The following is an 18,604-nucleotide window of genomic DNA, read 5'->3' as shown; positions in this document are numbered from 1 at the left end:
CACCTCAGGGAGAAATGAGGAATTTGTTTGTAATTCACTGCCAGGAGGATATATCCTGATGTCGTTAATGCAGCCCAGGAATGTGCTCCGGCCAAGTCTGATGGCCAAGCCCATGATGTTTATTCACATCTTCCCGAGCTTGTGTGCCTGGAAATGTGAATGCCAGTTTGTGCTGGCTAAGGAGCCCACCTCCATTGATTGTGTCACTAACTCACCCAGACCCAAGCGAAGAAAGTCAATGAAGCCTCTCTGTTTTTCAGTCCATTTCCAGTTTAGGAAAATTGAATTAATCTCTTTACTCAGAGCGACTCACACATCCACATTCAGGCAATGAAAATCATTACAGAGGCCACTAAACCCTCTATCTTTAAAGGTTACAGTGGGAAGATTAAAAGTGCCACTGGGAAAAACTGAAATGGCTGATCAAAATACAACCACTGAGTCAACAGTGGAAAGCCTGGGCAGGACTGGTGCCTTCCAGTACCAGGTAATGCTTGAAGATGCTTCCTCTGCTACATGGAGTGACACTGACAAAGAGTGGATGCTACGTGATTTCATACATTATGTGTTTGGACATTAGGGGTGTAGGAACTGCCAAATGAATTCAGACCCAGGTAATACATGGCTGCTATTGGGTGTAAAAACCTATAGAAGGTGCTTATGGATTGATCTGCCCAGAGGCAAAGTCACCTCCTGGCCCCAGACAGCTGAGGAAGGGCTCATCTTGCCTAGGGATAGATGTCTGCCATGTGTAATTCCACCTGAGCAGGTCACCTCTGCTCCCCACTCCTTGTGTGAAAGCAACAGGCACTGGGGTAGACACTGCACCTTATTGCAAAGATTTGAACAAAACCAGAAACTCACACTCTAATCATGCTTCTTGCTACTTGCTGTAAAGGGAACTGAGGGCAACCAGCTCTGATGGAGATGTGACTGTGGGGGATGACTTGTTATAGAGCAAGTGTTCCTCAGTTCAACAGGTTAATGCATGTATCTGAAAGTTAAACTCAGGCTTAAATCAGACTGGTTTGTGTTGGAAGGGACCTCAAAGCTCCTCCAGCTCCAACCCCTGCCACAGGCAGGGACCCCTTCCACTGGAGCAGCTGCTCCAAGCCCCTGTGTCCAACCTGGCCTTGAGCACTGCCAGGGATGGGGCATCCACAGCTTCTCTGGGCACCCTGTGCCAGCACCTCAGCACCCTCACAGGGAACAGCTTCTGCCTAAGAGCTCAGCTCAGTCTCCCCTCTCTTGGGCAGGTTCAAGCCATTCCCCTTGGCCTGTCCCTACAGGCCCTTGTCCCAAGCCCCTCTCCAGCTTTCCTGCAGCCCCTTTAGGCACTGGAGCTGCTCTGGGGTCTCCCCTTCAGGAGCCTTCTCTTGTCCAGGCTGCCCCAGCCCAGCTCTCTCAGCCTGGCTCCAGAGCAGAGCTGCTCCAGCCCTCGCAGCATCTCCATGGCCTCCTCTGCACTCGCTCCAACAGCTCCACGTCCCTCTTGTGCTGCTGCCCCAGAGCTGGATCAGGGCTGCAGGGGGGGTCTCCCCAGAGCACAGCAGAGGGGCAGGATCCCCTCCTTGAGCTCCTGCTCATGCTCTGGGGGTGCAGCCCAGCACACGGGGGGTTCTGGGCTCAAGTACACACTGATGGATCACGTCCATCTACTTCGTGGGACTTGAGCGTGTGTTCTTTGGGCTGTCATGGCCCACGTGTGTGTGAAATGCCTGTTTTACTTACAAAGCCAGCCAAAGCCCCTCCTTGAGGAGTTTATAACCCATGCAGTCACCAAAGGAAGGGGAGTGATGCGCTGTCAGCACCCGGTGGTTCAGCCACTTTTTTCCCATCTCCATGTGCTCAAATGCTCTCATTATGTGAAAATTATTTAAGGACAAACACGAAATGTCATCCCCCACGAGTCAGGCTTTTGCTTCCGAACATCTGCTCTATCACCATTAGGGCATTTTGGAGCTTTTTCCTAATGTGGAGCATCAGCAGCAGGCAAGGCATTTCCCAGACAGAAGCAATGAAGGAGAAAGCTGCTACTCAGCAAAGCTGAGAACAAAAGTTGTCCATCTTTAGGCTGGAGTGTGGCCAAATGGCCCAAAGATGATGTGGGAAGAGCAATGACTTCTGCACAAGGATGTGTTCGCTGCTCCTGCCTTCCCTCTGCTCCTACCTTGATCAATTCCCTTTTCCAACCCTGATGTCTTATCCTAATTTAAGCTAAAAGTTCCATTTTCAGGAACATGATCATTTCAGAGCCTTAACAGCTCATTTCCTTGTTTGTTCCCTCTCCTTCAGTTATGCCAGCACAGCTGTTTGCAGGGCCTGTTATGAATCAGACCAGGGAGCTGATCCTGCCAAAAAGAAGGAAAACTGATGCAAAACCCAAACTGCAGGCTCTTCCCCATTGCTGGATCCTGTCCCTGCTCTCATTTACTGTGCCCCATCAGGTCCCCTTGTGCAGAGAAAGAAAAGAGGAAGGTGGGATTTGCCGAGGTGTTGGCATTGTGGGGTATATGCAAGTGCCATCACACATTTCCATGGAGCCTTCAGAGCTGGATGCTGCTTTCCTCCTGTGTGATAATGAGCTGTAAAGAGTTGCTGATCTTTTGTTGTGTGCTGGCTCTGCATTCTGCATAGCAGATATAATACAGTATGTTTTGGAGGTTGTTTCCCAGATGAGGCAGAGAAAGCATCAAGTGCTGTCCTGGGGAGGAGTATGTTGGACTTGCACAGACCAGGGGTGTTCAGATGACACTATTCTATGATTCTATGACCTAATATGATTCTATGACCTGCTATGATACTATGACTACTCTGTGATCTACTCCCATCTGATGCTCACCAGGACACCCAAAGATAGAAGAAACAAAGCCCTTGCAGCAGCTGATTTAACTGATCTACTTTAGATGTATGGACCCTGCAGAAGGAGATAGGGCTGAAAGGACATGGGTGGTAGAAGATTGACCAGAGCACAAACCCAGTATTATCCTGGGAATAAACTTACCATCTGCATCACTGATGGTGAATTGAAAGGAATTTTAAGCCTTCAGATTTCAGGAGAGAGACTTCAGGTGGAAACAGCATAAAGACCCCATCTCCAAATGGATCAGGATCTGGTTTTGTGGCAAAGGGGAAATACCTGAAGGATATGGCTATGGTGTAACAAGAGTGCATTTTCCTTGGGAAAGCTTCCCTTCCCCAGATGACAATCCTGGGACAGCAAGAAATAGCTTCTGAGTCCTAGGGCAACATGGGATCTAGAGCATGGGTCCCCTTCACCCTGGTGAGATGACCTGAGAACTGCTTTCAGGCTTCAGGATGGGGATGTTGCCTTTCCTCTATGTCTCAGCCATGGGCCAGTGATTCAAAGACAAAATCTGGCCAAACTGCCCTCTCAAACACTCATGGATGTAAAGAACATAACTGAGCTTCCCCAACATCCTGGAAAACTGAGGAAGGAACAAGGGAAGTCATTTCCTGGCACTGCAAGGAGATTGGGTAGACACACGAGACTGAAAACAGCTGACTTTGGCACAGATGTGCTAAGTAGACGTGCCTGACCCACAGTGAACTGGGACCCATCTCCATCCTGGGACATCAAGGTGAGCTTTCTGGGAACGCTGCATTTTCCAGTATCCATAAATATCCGTAGTACAGCTTCTGAGCTGGTCAGAGGAACCAAGACCTTTTCCAACACATGAATGGTCAGTGGGGCTCAGTGTAAGGTACATTGATCTCTATCTAGTGTGAAGTGGGTATCTTGACAGGAGACATGATTCTCAGCACTGCTCTCACTTCATCAGTGGTCTGGTTCCTTCCTGCTCTGAGTGACCAGATGTATTGTGTGGACAACCACATGGAATTTCCACATGGATCTCTATGGAGAAGAGCAGACCAGCGTTTTGTGTTTCCCATCACCCACATCTTCCAAACCTCCTTGTCCTTTCTGTGCTGAGGAGCTGGGCAAATCCAGCAAAGGCCATGGCTATGCCATGGCTTCCAGATACTCACAGAAGACTGCAGAAGCTGAAAGTCTGGGAAGCCTGGAGCAGGCACCTTGCTGTACATGTAGGATATTGCAGAAGGCAGTCAGAAACCCCAAGAAGGGCTCTATGAAATGTTGGGAAGCCATAAATCAGTGTCCTAGTCATAGCAGCTACAGATTTAACTAGACATTAAACCACACAGGTTGGTGATGAGGATGACTGGGGGCTGGAGCACCTCCTGTATGAAGACAGGCTGAGAACATGGCTTCCAGTGTCTGAAGGGGGCTGCAAGGATCCTGGAAAGGGACTCTTCATTAAGGACTGTAGTGATAGGACAAGGGGTGATGGGTTCAAACTGAAACAGGGGAAGTTCAGGCTGGAGATACGGAAGAAGTTATTTACTGTGAATGTGCTGAGGCACTGGCACAGGGTGCCCAGAGACGTGGTAAATGCTCCATCCCTGGCAGTGTTCAAGGCCAGGTTGGGCAGAGCCTTGGGTGACATGGGCTAGTATGAGGTGTCCCTGTCCATGGCACAGGGTTGGAACTGGATGATCTTAAGGTCCTTTCCAACCCAAACCATTCTATGGTTCTATGATTCTATGATTTGTTCCAGTGTAGTTTTAACAAGTCCATAACAGATCAGCTCTTTGGGGTGCACAGGGCATCACCCAGCAGCACCCATCTGGTGAAGGACCATCCAGGGACAGTCTCTGGTCCCCTAAAGAACAAGGGGGAAGCAAAAGGAGGAAGGGGAGGGGGGCATTGAGCTGAGGGGTGTTTTTAATCCTCTGTGGTTGGGATTTCTGGTTAATGCAGTGAAACCACTAATTACAGCTAATTAAATGTGCACTGAGATCAAAGCTCAGTGGAAACTACAGGGGGGAGAAAACAAGACAGAAAAGAAAGGCAAAGAAAATAGGCATTTTGTTGTAACCAAGTCCTTAATTGAAAACTAAAGCAGCTTTCTTAATTAAAAGCAGCAAAAACAAAATGAGGGCATGCTCCACAGATACACGGGTCCAGCACTGCGATGGAGATAACATGTCTTTCCCACGCTGTCAGCAAAGGGAAGCTTTTCTTCTTAGAGCCTGTTTTGCTTCTGGCTCCTCTATAGGGAAGGCATTGCTAGGATTGCAAAGGCATTAGTGACTTTCACCTTCCAGAGATCTGAGGACCTTAAACAAGTTGAGAGAGAGGAATTCCTCCAGTAACACATTTAGAATCCCAGACTGGTTTGGGTTGGAAAAGACCTTAAGATCATCCAGCTCCAACCCCTGCCACAGGCAGGGACCCCTTCCACTGGAGCAGCTGCTCCAAGCCCCTGTGTCCAACCTGGCCTTGAACACTGCCAGGGATGGGGCAGCCACAGCTTCTCTGGGCACCCTGTGCCAGCACCTCAGTTTTTACAGTGCTATTAACAAATAAGAGGTTTTCCCACCAACACTGAGTCAAGAGGGTCTGTGACCAGCATGTCTGTAACAGAAGTACTTGCTGGTAGCGTGCAGTATCCTTCCTAGCACACTACTCCATTGGCTTTTGAATCTGTCTTCATTAAGTACCACAGCAATAGAACAAGGGGTGATGGGTTTAAACTTAAACAGGGGAGATTCAGGTTAAATATAAGGAAGAAGTTCTTCCCTGTGAGAGTGGTGAGGTGCTGACACAGGGTGCAGGGGAACATCACAGGAGCACTGCAGAGCCACCTGAGAGCAGAACATCATTCTGCCACTAAACAAAGGGGATCCAGGTCAGGATCCATTGGACCTTGAGTTCAATGCAGAGAAGTGAAGCATCAAGAACAGCTCCCAAAGGAGGTTTTCTTCTACCAGCAACACCCTCAGGCAGGCTGGGCAGACAGGCAGCGAGCACAGCTTGCTGGGTCTGTATTTATCAAGAATAAAATCAGAAAGAGAGGAATAATATTTGGCAATGAAAAAGACTTCTTTGACAGTGCTGGGATGTCTGAAGGATCTCCAATGTAAACTGGCTTCTACTTCCCTCTACAGCACCCAGTAGATGGCAGCAAGTTATTGCTTATTCCTCTTGCCTGGAAGAATCTTGTGCATTAGGCAAGAGGCAGAAATGTCTCCTGCCCCTGTATAATGAAACAAAAATAGCCCCCACCTGCCCGTTATAGCAGGAGAGGAGCCCTGAATGCCAAGCATCCGAACCAGAACTGTGCCCTGGAACAAAACACTCCCTGAAGCCCTGCTGCTGCACTTCCCTGTGGTATTTTCCTGTATTCTCCATTCAAGAATCAGATCTGGATGGAACAACCCTGTCACCTCGATGGATGTTTGTGCTGAAAGCAACAGGCCTGTCTGCACTGGAATATTGTAGCACAAGGGCATCTCTGCCTCTTGTCACTGGCTGACATAATCCTAAACCCAGAAGGTCTACATCCACTCTGCTGCTGTGATTCACTTGAGCTTATAAGCACAAATACAGTGCTTATTAGGTGCTGCAGCAGAGCTGAGGCAGATCCACTGCTTCCCAAACCCATGCTAGTCCTTTCCCATCACAGCCCTGTGCAGACATCTCACAACCTTGGTATGCAACCCAACCAGTGGAGAGAAAGCTCAAGCTCCAACTGCATCCTCCTTCATCTATACTCTCTTACCCTCCTCACTGAAATAAAGACAGGGTCTGGGTGCAGGGTGTTCCTAGGATCCATTTAGGATAACTGGTGTTAACTGTGGCTGCTTCCTACAAATGCCTTGGCAATTCTCACTTAGAAACCAGTATGGGGATTGGTGCCATTCTCTCCTGACTGTGCAGCTGGCTGTATGGGTGCAGGGGAGGTGTTTGCCCTGAGAATGTAAGAATACAAGTGAGTACATGTATGTTGTAGCCTCATGATGTACATGGGAGAGCACAGAAGCCGAGGAACAAGGTCAGAGCAGCAGCTGTGTTTTGCTGGGGAGCAGAAGCAAAGGTCACTCTCTATTGTGAGCAATAAAAATTCACACAGACCTTGTATAACAATAGACACATTTGATCATAGGCACTGGCATGACTTTGCAGGGGGTTATTCATGGCTGAATAATGGCTTTAAGCTGAAATAGGGGAGATTTAGATGAGATATTGGGAAGAAGTTCTTCACTATGAAGGTGGTGAGGTGCTGGCACACGGTGCCCAGAGAAGCTGTGGCTGCCCCATCCCTGGCAGTGCTCAAGGCCAGGTTGGACACAGGGGCTTGGAGCAGCTGCTCCAGTGGAAGGGGTCCCTGCCTGTGTCAGGAGGATGGAACTGGATGAGCTTCAAGGTCCCTTTCAGCACAAACCAGTCTACCACCCTATGATTCTATGACCTACGAACCAGCATCCAGCATCCTGATGGCTTCTCTCCATGCTTTCTCACTGGGGACTTCTCCAGAGTGGTTGGGATCCACTGAGTGACAATGTAGATACTCATCTACTTCATCTACTACAAAGACATGGTCAGAGCCAAGAGCCCTGGTAACATCTTTAGCAGCAGGAACTGATTCCTGGTCCCCATGGGATGGCTGGCCTTAGCAACTACTAACATGAATGGCAGCAGCACGGGAACCTCCTACCTGAGGTGTACCTTTGGTTCACTGTGCTGCAAACCATTTCAGGGACGAAGGACACTTTCAGATGCAGTACAGACAATTAGCACCACTCAAAAACCTTTATCTAAGAGGTCAGAATGACACTGTGTTGTATTAAATGTTCCCATTTCCTCACTGGTCTCTCCCTTCCCCTTGCATAAACCTCAATTAACTTTCAAGAATAGGGCAATTTTATCACTGCTGTGATTTTTTTTCCCCAATGAAAAATGAACATATGAGAATTTGATGATCTTTTATTTAAGAATAAGTCTGAAGCAGAAACTGAGCTTTTTTGACTATATCTGACAAAATCTCTGCATAACCATGCAAGTAATTTTTGGTGGGGATAGAGGAGGAATAGGAAAGGCAGCACAAGGGAAAAGACGTGGACTGGAATCCAAATTCGAAGCTGAATTTTATCCCTCTAATGCCATAAATCGAATTCTATGACTAAACCAACACAAATCAGAGATATTTGGCACTCGTGCTGAGTCACAGGCTTTGCAGTCTATAGTATTATACATGGGAAGAAAATAATGCTTTTTCTTTAATATACTAGTGGATGCCCTAACAACCAACTGCATTTCTGCTGGCCGAGATACTGAACACACATATATAAGGGAGAAAGCTATTCATATTTGCAGGGACTTCAGCAAATGCTACAGGCCCTTTTGTGACACCTCAGCAGTCAGAACCTGCCTATTTTAACCTTTCTCCTGTCAGTGAAGAAATTCCTTCCTACAACTTGGCAATTCATTTTCTCAATGGAAATGGGCTCTGGCTCTGTCTCGTGATGCTCTGCTGAGAGTTTCCATCCTCTGCTCTGCCTTGAACTGAGAATCTTGAAGCAAAACTCATTTGAAAGCAAAGCTTCCCTTTGGCATGGTACGATCCCCAAAGCAGCAAATGCTGCTGCTGTCACCCACAGGTTACACATCTTATGATGAACATGGTTTAAACAGCAAACAGAACCAGCAAGCGTTACATGGGTTAAGATTTTGCTGTGAATCCTCAATATGAGGAGAAATGTCTTCCCTCTCCAGCTTCCCTGGTTGAGGTTTCTACTGCCTAAGTTACCAAGACAGGGAAGAAAGGGGATGCACAGTGCTCTTTGAGGCCCACAGAAAGCCTTAAAGAACATATTAAAAGTGAAAACTAAAAGCAAAACCAACCCCCAAACCAGAACCACCACATTAAACATTACAAACATTAAAGTCTTCTGTTCCTTTCTCAAATGGTTTGGTCTTTCCTATAAACTTGAAGACCTCAGACTTTAAATGCATTCGCTTTCACAAAAGGACCACGAAAGACCTGTTCTAGAATTAAGGCTACCCTATAATGACAGTAAGAAGGGTGATGTATTTGGTTGTTAATTGTGGCTAATTGCACCTCAAATCCTCAATGCCACACTCTGATGGACAAAGAAGTATCGAGAGGGCAAGGGAGCAACAGAGGCGGTGAACTGGTTGTCCAGGAGAAGCACAAGCCAGTTGGCTTCAGATGAGGCTTAGATCTAACCTGGTGGTCAAAGAGACCTAAAACTGCCTGAGAAAACCACTAAAAACCCTATTATGCCTTCCCCTGATCAAAGGAGCCCATGATTTCTAATCAAGTTCCTGACTGAAATCAAAGTAAACGTTGAATTACTTTGCAGAAGAGCAAATGAAAAGAACAGACAAAGAATCATAGAATCACAGAAACAACTGGGTTGGAAAAGACCTTGCAGATCAAGTCCAACTGTTGCCCCAGGACTGCCAAGGTCACCACTAACCCATGTCAAAACCGTGGGCAGTGAGTCCCAGCCTGGCTTAGACCCACTGCAGCAATCTCTCCTATTCTGTTATGACCAGTCAGTTCCCTGGAGAAGTGAAGCAGGGAGGGAATTTACCCCAGTTACCAGGAGGTACATGGGGAAGGATGAGTAGGTGAGTGAGTATTTAACCCATCAGCTCTGCCACTGCTCCTGCACATAAATAACCACTTGCTCTTCATTTATCACCTTTAAAAAGGCAAAACTGATAGTCAGCTACAGCACAAAACGCTTACAGATTCCTCTATGGGCTGTATCACAGAAGTACAAATCACTTTTATCCTACACTGATGTTATTTTATGCTTTCTGGGGGTGAACTGTTATGTTTATTTTATAGTTTGAATAGACCTCAGTAACTGGAGTCCCTGGGGTAGCATGAGAACTTGCTCAGGTAATTGTACATTCAGGTGAGCAGGGCAGGGTTTGGATGCATGAGATGCCTTATGTAAAGGGAGAAGCTGGATAATAAGTATTCAGGAGTGATCTGAAGAACAAAAGAATAGAACATACTCTCTAGATCACAGGAATCTGCCCCAAAAGAAAGAGGGAAGCGATGCAGTCATGAAAGCTAAACAGAAATGGTGTTGAATCTGTATTATGGGCAGCAATCTGTATCCCAGGTACCAAAAAGCAGCTGATGCTGCTGTGCTGTCTCTTCTGAGCTCCACAGCTCTTGATGATGGCACCCAGCAGCTCCAATGGCACAGGAGAAAACCTATTTGCCATGTAACTCATATATGAAGAGGGCTGGTATGTATTTGATCTATAAGAACTGCTGGGCTGGCAAGAGTGGGAACGGGATGACGTTCCCTCCTCTCCCTTCCCTTCAAACTCTGTATCAAATTGCGCAGTTCCATGGCTATTCAACCCCTATCACAAAGATCTCTCCAGCAAAGAGCTGGTTGTGCTGTGCCAGCCTCCAGCAGCTCTTGGTCAGCATTCCCTTACTTGGGTGCCAGTTACTGTCAGCACATGCTCAAGCTCTGTTCTGCTGCCAAAAACCTGGTCTAATTTATTTAGCGTTTCAACAGATCAGGGGGAAAAATAATATTAAGGAAAGATTGAATTTGGGACATCTGTCCCTTGGAGAGTTAGTAATGGATTTTTCTCCCTCCCCCTCCTCCAGGCCTCAGCATTCAGAACTTCTCCACTGCAATGTTATTAGGAAGAAACTAATTCAATAATGAGATCATTCCCCATATGAGAGCCCAAGTAAATGAGGCACTCAGTCAGATGTACTCTCCCTCATCTGAGGGAGTCATGTCTCTCTCATAATTCAGTCTCCAAGAGCAATGGCTGACTGTTGACACCATCCATTTCTAGTTGTATATTCCAGTATTCCATAACCGAGCATCACACAAAACACTCGTTTGACTTACACATGTTAATGTGCAAGTTCCAGACCCTTCCCTTTGGTTATTTCTTGGGCTCAGCTGCCTGAACCAGCCACTACCACAGAGGATCAACCAGTACTTGTAGTCAGCACCTTCAGTCTATGTTGGATCTAAGGTGCTGATGACAAGATTGGACTTGATGATCTTAAAAGTCTTTTCCAACCCAGCTGATTCTATGTGCAGAGCACACACCGTTTAGTGTTTGCTTTTACCCATTTGCTTATTCCTCAAACAATTGCTTTAGTGAGCAAAGCTTAAGATGGGTGAGAAACTTGCAGGGGATCTATCATGTCCAATTTTGGTTTTATTTTGCTATTACTGTTCCATGAAGAACAACAGAACTTGAAGGGAGACATCACCTGGCGTCCCTGAGGTTCACACACACTGTTCCTATCAGCTGCTAAAAGTTTAAGGCTTCAACAAACCAAAGGATTACTTATTTAGGTCCCAGATTCATCCTGTTTGAGTTCCATCCAAGATCCAAGACCTTTTCCTTGCCCGGGTTTAGGTCTAAGAACTACACCAACAGGAAGCCCCAACTATAGACACTTAAGCCTTCACTTTGAGCTCAAGCAAGCCATGTTGCTCTGAATGTTGCTCAACAAGGGGGAAAGTGTGTACTACAATTAACACTTCTATAGGTTTGATATCCATCCAGTTGCACGTGCGAGTATTCACCTTTTGGAAGGAAATACCTCTTTATACATGGATGTCAAAACAGTAACAAACCCACCATTGGGATCTCAGCTCACCTTGCAAAGTCCAGGTCAGCCTCTCGTGACATGGTGATGTTTGTCAGGTTTTGCTGGAGGATGAAGATGTTCCTACACATCTTCTTGATGCCAGATTCACTGATGCGCTTGAAGTAGTGGGCACCGTTGATAAGGATGCAGGAAATAAGGTGGCCCAAACCTGCAAGGGTGAGAGAAACAAGCACTTAAATCACAGGAGTTAGACATTTAGTGACAATGATTCATCATAGAATCCATGAATGAGCACTGTTAATGTGAACTGGAACAGGAGATACACTGGACTGTATCTGGAAACAGCTCTCAGTATCATCCCTGTGCATTCTAGGACTTCCCTCAAGGTTTCCTTCTTTAGTGAAAATGCAAAACACTAGTACAAAACCCCAAACTCTATGAAAAATTCAAGTTGCATTATCATAGCCATTGGTATTCCCAGACTTTGCACAATATCCCTTTCTGTTCCTCTCTGTTTCTGGGCAGACCAACGGACCACTACCACTCCCAGAAATTGATGTCTCTTAATCTGTTATCAAGGGTGGTATTATTCTCTGGTAAACTCAGAGTCTGAAGGAGCAGAAATGAGCCACGTTTCCATGTACTTGATGTACAATCTCTCTCTCATCAGTCTTGAACAGTTGTTTGTATCTGAATGATGTCTCCATCTTTCCTTTGCTGCTGAAGGACATAGCCAGCTGCTAGAAGTCACAGCCACCCCCAAAATGATGTACTTATTGGTGTCACATCACAAATAACAAAAGCCCAGCCTGATTCACTCATACACGGGGCTGTACAAAGCTGAATGTAGAAATCATAAAATGATTTGTGTTAGAATGGAGCTTAAAGCTCATCCAGCTCCAACCCCTGCCATGGGCAGGGACACCTCACACTGGAGCAGCTGCTCCAAGCCCCTGTGTCCAACCTGGCCTTGAGCACTGCCAGCAATGGGGCAGCCACAGCTTCTCTGGGCACCCTGTGCCAGCGCCTCAGCACCCTCACAGGGAAGAACTGCTTCCTTATATCCAACCTGAACTTCCCCTGTTTTAGTTTGAACCCATCACCCCTTGTCCTGTCACTACAGTCCCTGATGAAGAGTCCCTCTCCAGCATCCTTGTAGCCCTCTTCAGACACTGGAAGCTGCTCTGAGGTCTCCACACAGCTTCTCTTCTCCACGCTCAACAGCCCTAACTGTCTCAGCCTGTCTTCATACAGGAGATGCTCCAGCCCCTGAGCATCCTTGTGGCCCTTTGCAGATACTGAAAGCCTTCTTTAAGTGGTAGCCAAAACAAGGCCAGCCAGGCTTGCAAAGCCTTCATCCATGCTGACATGTATTATTGGGCAATAGGTGCATCTCTAGTCCCCCCCTCCTTCTGACTTGGAGCAATCACCACAGAAAAGGACACGTATCTTGGCACTCAGGCAAGAGAACTGCGCGCGAGCGCCACAAATAAATACAGGGGAGATGAACCAAAACATGATTTATATTCTCCAAGGTAATCACAACAGATGAGACATCAGAAGAGCTAATGTTCTCTAAATTTAATTTTAGCAATGGAACGGCTACACTTTGGATAGGAACTGTGCCATAATAGAGCTGTGCTTGTAATTTATACACATGCCCTACGGCTTCCCGAGGAAGAACTGTCCTGCACGTACATCAACTTACTGCTTTCCTATTCAGCATTAGCCCATTTCTCCTATTCAGCCAGAAATGGAATGGAGGCAACAGGGGTTCTGAGTGCCCTGTGTTTGCATGGGTCTCACTAATCAGTCTGCTGTAGGTCACAACAGTATCACAGTCTACCTGATACCCAAAAGGAATACAGTTAAGTTTTAAGGTTACAATGGAGCACATCCAGAACAAGACACAAGGATGATCAGAGGCTGCAGCACCTCCCGTATGAGGACAGGCTGAGAGAGTTGGGGCTGTTGAGCCTGGAGAAGAGAAGCTGCGTGGAGACCTCAGAGCAGCTTCCAGTGTCTGAAAGGGGCTACAGGGATGCTGGAGAGGGGCTCTTCATCAGGGACTGCAGTGATAGGACAAGGGGTGATGGGATCAAACTGAAACAGGGGAAGTTCAAGTTGGAGATAAGGCAGAAGCTGTTCCCTGTGAGGGTGCTGAGGCGCTGGCACAGGGTGCCCAGAGAAGCTGTGGCTGCCCCATCCCTGGCAGTGCTCAAGGCCAGGTTGGACACAGGGGCTTGGAGCAGCTGCTCCAGTGGAAGGGGTCCCTGCCTGTGGCAGGGGCTTGGAACTGGAGGAGCTTTAAGGTCCCTTCCAACCCAAACCATTCTATGATTCTATGGTAAATGCCTGACCTTCAAAGATGTACTGGAACTTGTGCTGCTGGAGGCTGGCACTCATGGCTTCCTCGATAGCACTTATGTCCTTATTGAGCCGGACAACGAGAGGGTCATAGTCCATACTCTCCACGTTGGCAACGATGGCGTAGTTCCCTTGTTTAGCCAGTGGGATCAGGTAGTGGAAGCAATGAACCCTGCAAGACAGAAAAGGGAAATATTACAATGCATCAGCCCCAGTGCTAAAGTATCAGTGGGTATGTAAAGTGTTGGCATCTTAATTTCCTTTCAATATTCAACCTAGTAAAAAATAACACTGAATTTAAGCCTGGGTGAAATATCCCTTGCATGCAAAGAGTAACTCAGGATCAGCACACTGAGACTAAGACACAGAGACTGAAAGCTCACACCAAACTGGCCTGAAGAGCAGGGAGCTGTGTTGAAGTGGGATAATCTATGATAGGTATGTCCTGGCTTTCATGTCCCCTGTCCTCCTGGAAACCATCCTCGAGGTAGCCATCACAAGCCAGTTCAATTTAGTGCAGTTCCAAGAGTAAAACATGGGATTATACTTCAGTGCCTGTTTCTATGCAATTGTACATAGGACTTTTTATAGGAAAATACTGTAGCAGACTTAAGTAATCTAAAAGTCCATGGTTCTTTGCAGCAAAATAAGTGGTTAATGATCTGAGTGTGTGGATTTCCTTTAAGGAAGCAGATCTCTCCATTACTGCAGGTGGTTGCAAACATGAAGTGATGAATGTTGGGAAGCTCCTACTTCACTGGGGATTTTCCTGGTTGTTAGCATCTCTCTTTTTCAATCCTTTCCACCTGCTCCACAGAGTAACATACTTTGGTGTATTTAAGGCATCAAACAGGAGCTCCAGTTAGAAGCACTAGAGGAGATGGGCAGTGGTCTGCTATAAAGTGAATTGCATTTAGAATTATAGAGTTATAGGATGGTTTGGGTTGAAGGGACCTTAAAGCTCTTCCAGCTCCAACCCCTGCCACAGGCAGGGACCCCTTCCACTGGAGCAGCTGCTCCAAGCCCCTGTGTCCAACCTGGCCTTGAACACTGCCAGGGATGGGGCAGCCACAGCTTCTCTGGGCACCCTGTGCCAGCGCCTCAGCACCCTCACAGGGAACAGCTTCTGCCTTATATCTAATGTGGACTTTGCCTGTTTCAGTTTGATCCCACCACCCCTTGTCCTATCCCTACAGTCCCTGATGAAGAGCCCCACACCAGCATCCTTGTAGCCCCCTTCAGACACTGGAAGCTGCATTGAGGTCTCCATGCAGCTTCTCTTCTCCAGGCTGAACAGCCCCAATGTTCTCAGCCTGGCTCCATACAGGAGGTGCTCCAGGCCCTCATCATCCTTGCGGCCTCCTCTAGACTTGCTACAACAAAGCAATTTGCTCTTATTTCTCCTTAACCCAAGTGTGATACAAAGCCAGAGAGGTCTGAGGTAAGAAACCCATCCAGGCTGGTGCCCATACCCCGAGTCCATTTTACCTTTGGCATCACCTCCTATTATACACAGCTGGAAAGCTGCTCCATTTCCATATCTTACCAATTTTTCCCTGGAATCCTTCAAGCCTCAGCTCATCTGTGATGCTTGCAATCAAGTGGCCACCAAATGATGGATAACAGGTTGAAGGACCACTGACAATAACTTATGCCTGTTTGGTTTTAAAGCTTCATACTGACTTCACTAGAGCTCTGTCTGTGTACACAAGGACACAGTATAGATCGGGATATGTCAGAGCAGAACAAACTCATGATCCATCAAATCTCATTGCCTGTCTCATGACATCCACTTCTATTTGATGCTTCAGAGGAAAGGGAAGCAATGCAATACACCTGGCCCATAGGATACATAGGGGAAAATGTCCTCTCAGCTCCAGAGTGGGCAGCTGGCAGCAGAAAGAAAGGGATTTGCTGCCTTTAATCTTTGTATGTGAAGGCAGAGACATCATAAAATTATCCATCCCGTTACAAAAATCCAGCTGGTTTCCTGGTTTATTACTATTTGAAGCAGGGAGAAAAGCTTCTATTTGCAATCCAAAGCACCATGGCTAATAAATGTGCAGGGACCTGTTAGGCTATTAAAATGCCATTGTGCAGTTTTCTAAGGACAAAGCCCACTCAAACCACAGTATTCCTAGTCTTTGACACATAAGACAGAACTCCCAAGACAATTCCACTTCTGGCATCCTACCTCCATCCCACATTTGGCCATCCATGATGATGGTGATGGGTTCTGGTACTTAAGGAATGACCTAGAGAACAGGTTGCCCAGAGAAGCTGCGGCAGTGTTCAAGGCCAGGTTGGACACAGGGGCTTGGAGCAAGCTGCTCTAGTGGAAAGTGTCCCTGCCTGTGGTAGGGGGTTGGAACTAGATTAGTATTAAGGTTCTTCCACCCAAATGATTCTATGATGATTCTATAACCTTTGATGTTACAACAGGGAAGTATATCTGCCTCAGATGCTGTAATATGTATAATTTCAACTTAAACCCTCCTGAGCTCACCCACAGTCCCCAAATCCAAGGTTTTTACCTGACTTCCAAATGCAGAACCAGCAGGCAGCGGTCAGCCATCTCTTGGAAAGACCTGGCCAGCTCACTGAGGGTTTGCAGGATCTGTTCGGATGCAGGTAGGTGTTCCATGCTGGCATGGCTGTCCTGACCTGGAGACATGGCTAGCAAGAAAAGGCAGTGACATACTTCATCAATACCATCCTCTTTTAGCAACCACAACATCTTGTCTTCTCCCATTGTAAATATGTGTGCTCTCTCTCACCTTTGGCTGAGCAATCACATCTATAATTTGGGAGTGCATGAGGCAACAAACTGCTCCTGCAATTGATTAAACCCCAAAGTGAATCTGAGAGGTTTAATCAACTACCAGAATACATTTGCTTGGGAAGGTATTGCTCTGTGATGAGTATTTCTGTAGCTGCAGAATCCAGGAACATTTACCCTGCTCTGCTTGGAGGGAGAAAACTGTGGCTTGGGAGCCAACGCATGGCAGCAACACAAAAGATGGTCTTTTTTGGTCACCATAGGCTTCCCTGTGCAATGTCAAGTAAATATCTGCCTGCCCTCATTGCTTCAGAGGCATTTGGGAGCCTTTTTTCCTTCTTGCTAATAAAACACAGCTCTTTGGGCAGTAAAGCAATTGAAAACCAGGTAACATTTATGAGCTGGTCCTGGACCAACTGCTTCCCTCTCATTGAGAGCTCTTAAAAACCATCTTAAGTTCATCCCACCTTCAGTTTTGGAGAGGTGTCAATACAGATCTATCTCTGCAGCCTTCATCACTTATATTTCATCACAGTTACCTGAACCCTGAACCTTCTCCCCTGCAACATAAACTGCTGCCACTCAAGCTAAAGATGTAGTTTCAGTAACAAGAGTAACACACTGTTATCATCCATTCCTCCCTAATTAGAGGAAGCATATCCCAAATATCTGAGTTCAAGTTCTCATTCACACAGCATTCAGTAATGACTTCCTGTCATTAGCAATGTTTGAAATCAGGCAGCCCCACTTAGATGACTTCCACTTGAATTAAATGATGGGATTGCAAGGGATCTCCTGAATCAAGTCAGTCCCTACAAGCCCTGTGTACCATGGCCTTGAGTATAAACTTGCGTGTATTGAGTTGTTCAGATTTCTACCCTTGCTGGCTCATTCAGAACACCACTTCTCTAACAGTGAACTTTAAATTTGGGATCGAATTCCCAGCCAAAACGTATTCACTGATGTTTCATATTTGGTTTTTCATATACCAGCATTATTATTTGCCCTATGGAGCTCTCCATCCCTGGCACCTTGTCATAGAAACATTTAGGTTGGAAAAGACCCTTAAGACCATCGAGTCCAACTGTTAACCCAGCACTGCCAAGTCCACCATTAAACCATGCCATTAAGCACCACATCTTCAGGTCTTTTAAATACCTCCAGGGTTGGCAGTTGCTTGACAAAAGCAACTCTCTGCACCCCTTCTGGTTTCAATGAATATGATTAACCAGAGCCTTATGCTGGTGCCACAATGGGACCAGAGCTTTCCCCTGGGGAACACTCTTTTGCTCTCCTGTATCTGCTGGTTTTCATGGTTACTTCACATTTCCACCTCACACTTGTTCTGTGATCAATGTGGATAACAGAGGTATGTTATCTGCTGGCTTTAAGAAACATCTCCTCTCTTTTCTTGCACTAACTTCTGTGACATGACAAACACTCAGCCAGACACCAATGCATCTCTGCACAGAAAGGACCTGTACATCACTAAGGACAATACACTTGCATTTTGATGGAGTCTGATTAAGTAAATGTCACTGCTGCTGTTTGCACAGCCAAAGACCAGCTTTGAACCTAAGCTGAGCTGTGGATTTGCTCCTAAAATTAAATACATCTTCACATCTCGTCTGTAAAGAAAGAAACAGAACAAGGAGATGAAAAGACTCAGTTCTGTGTGAAATAAATGGAAATGGAGGTAAACACACAAGACAGAGATGTACAATTAAAGGAGAGTGGCAACGCAAAAGGACTGCACACAGCAAAGCACCTAATTGTGCATCTAAATGTACCGTGAATTAAAGCAAAGAAAAGCGTGCATGTATGAAGCCTTGTAAAACACAGCTCCTGGAAGCAGCCTCCTTGAGCAGCTCCTGCAATCACAGCTGGATTTATGAAGGGCTTTTTTTAACCAAGGAGCATGGTAGAGAAATTCACAGCCTGGCAAATGCTGCTGAACACAATGAACTGGCCTGGGGCATAAAGGAGAAAT

The 18,604-nt window shown here is 46.5% G+C and overlaps 1 protein-coding gene across 2 annotated transcripts in view; it reads right to left on the bottom strand.

Annotated features, from left to right (window-relative positions):
- Window positions 1–18,604, bottom strand: part of EXOC4 (exocyst complex component 4) — a 380,270-nt gene that overhangs the window by 20,664 nt on the left and 341,002 nt on the right. For both annotated transcript variants that reach the window (XM_034063300.1, XM_034063301.1), the window contains exons 15-17: window positions 16,370–16,511; window positions 13,829–14,007; window positions 11,517–11,676 (exon numbers count right to left, since the gene is read on the bottom strand). In XM_034063300.1, coding sequence (XP_033919191.1) covers window positions 11,517–11,676; window positions 13,829–14,007; window positions 16,370–16,511 — 481 coding nt within the window. The remainder of the gene's footprint in view (window positions 1–11,516; window positions 11,677–13,828; window positions 14,008–16,369; window positions 16,512–18,604) is intronic.

Source organism: Melopsittacus undulatus, chromosome 5 (genome assembly GCF_012275295.1).
Source record: "Melopsittacus undulatus isolate bMelUnd1 chromosome 5, bMelUnd1.mat.Z, whole genome shotgun sequence".
Lineage (NCBI taxonomy): Eukaryota > Metazoa > Chordata > Aves > Psittaciformes > Psittaculidae > Melopsittacus > Melopsittacus undulatus.
Note: the sequence above shows the minus strand (reverse complement) of the source record. Positions and strands in the feature narration are given on the sequence as shown.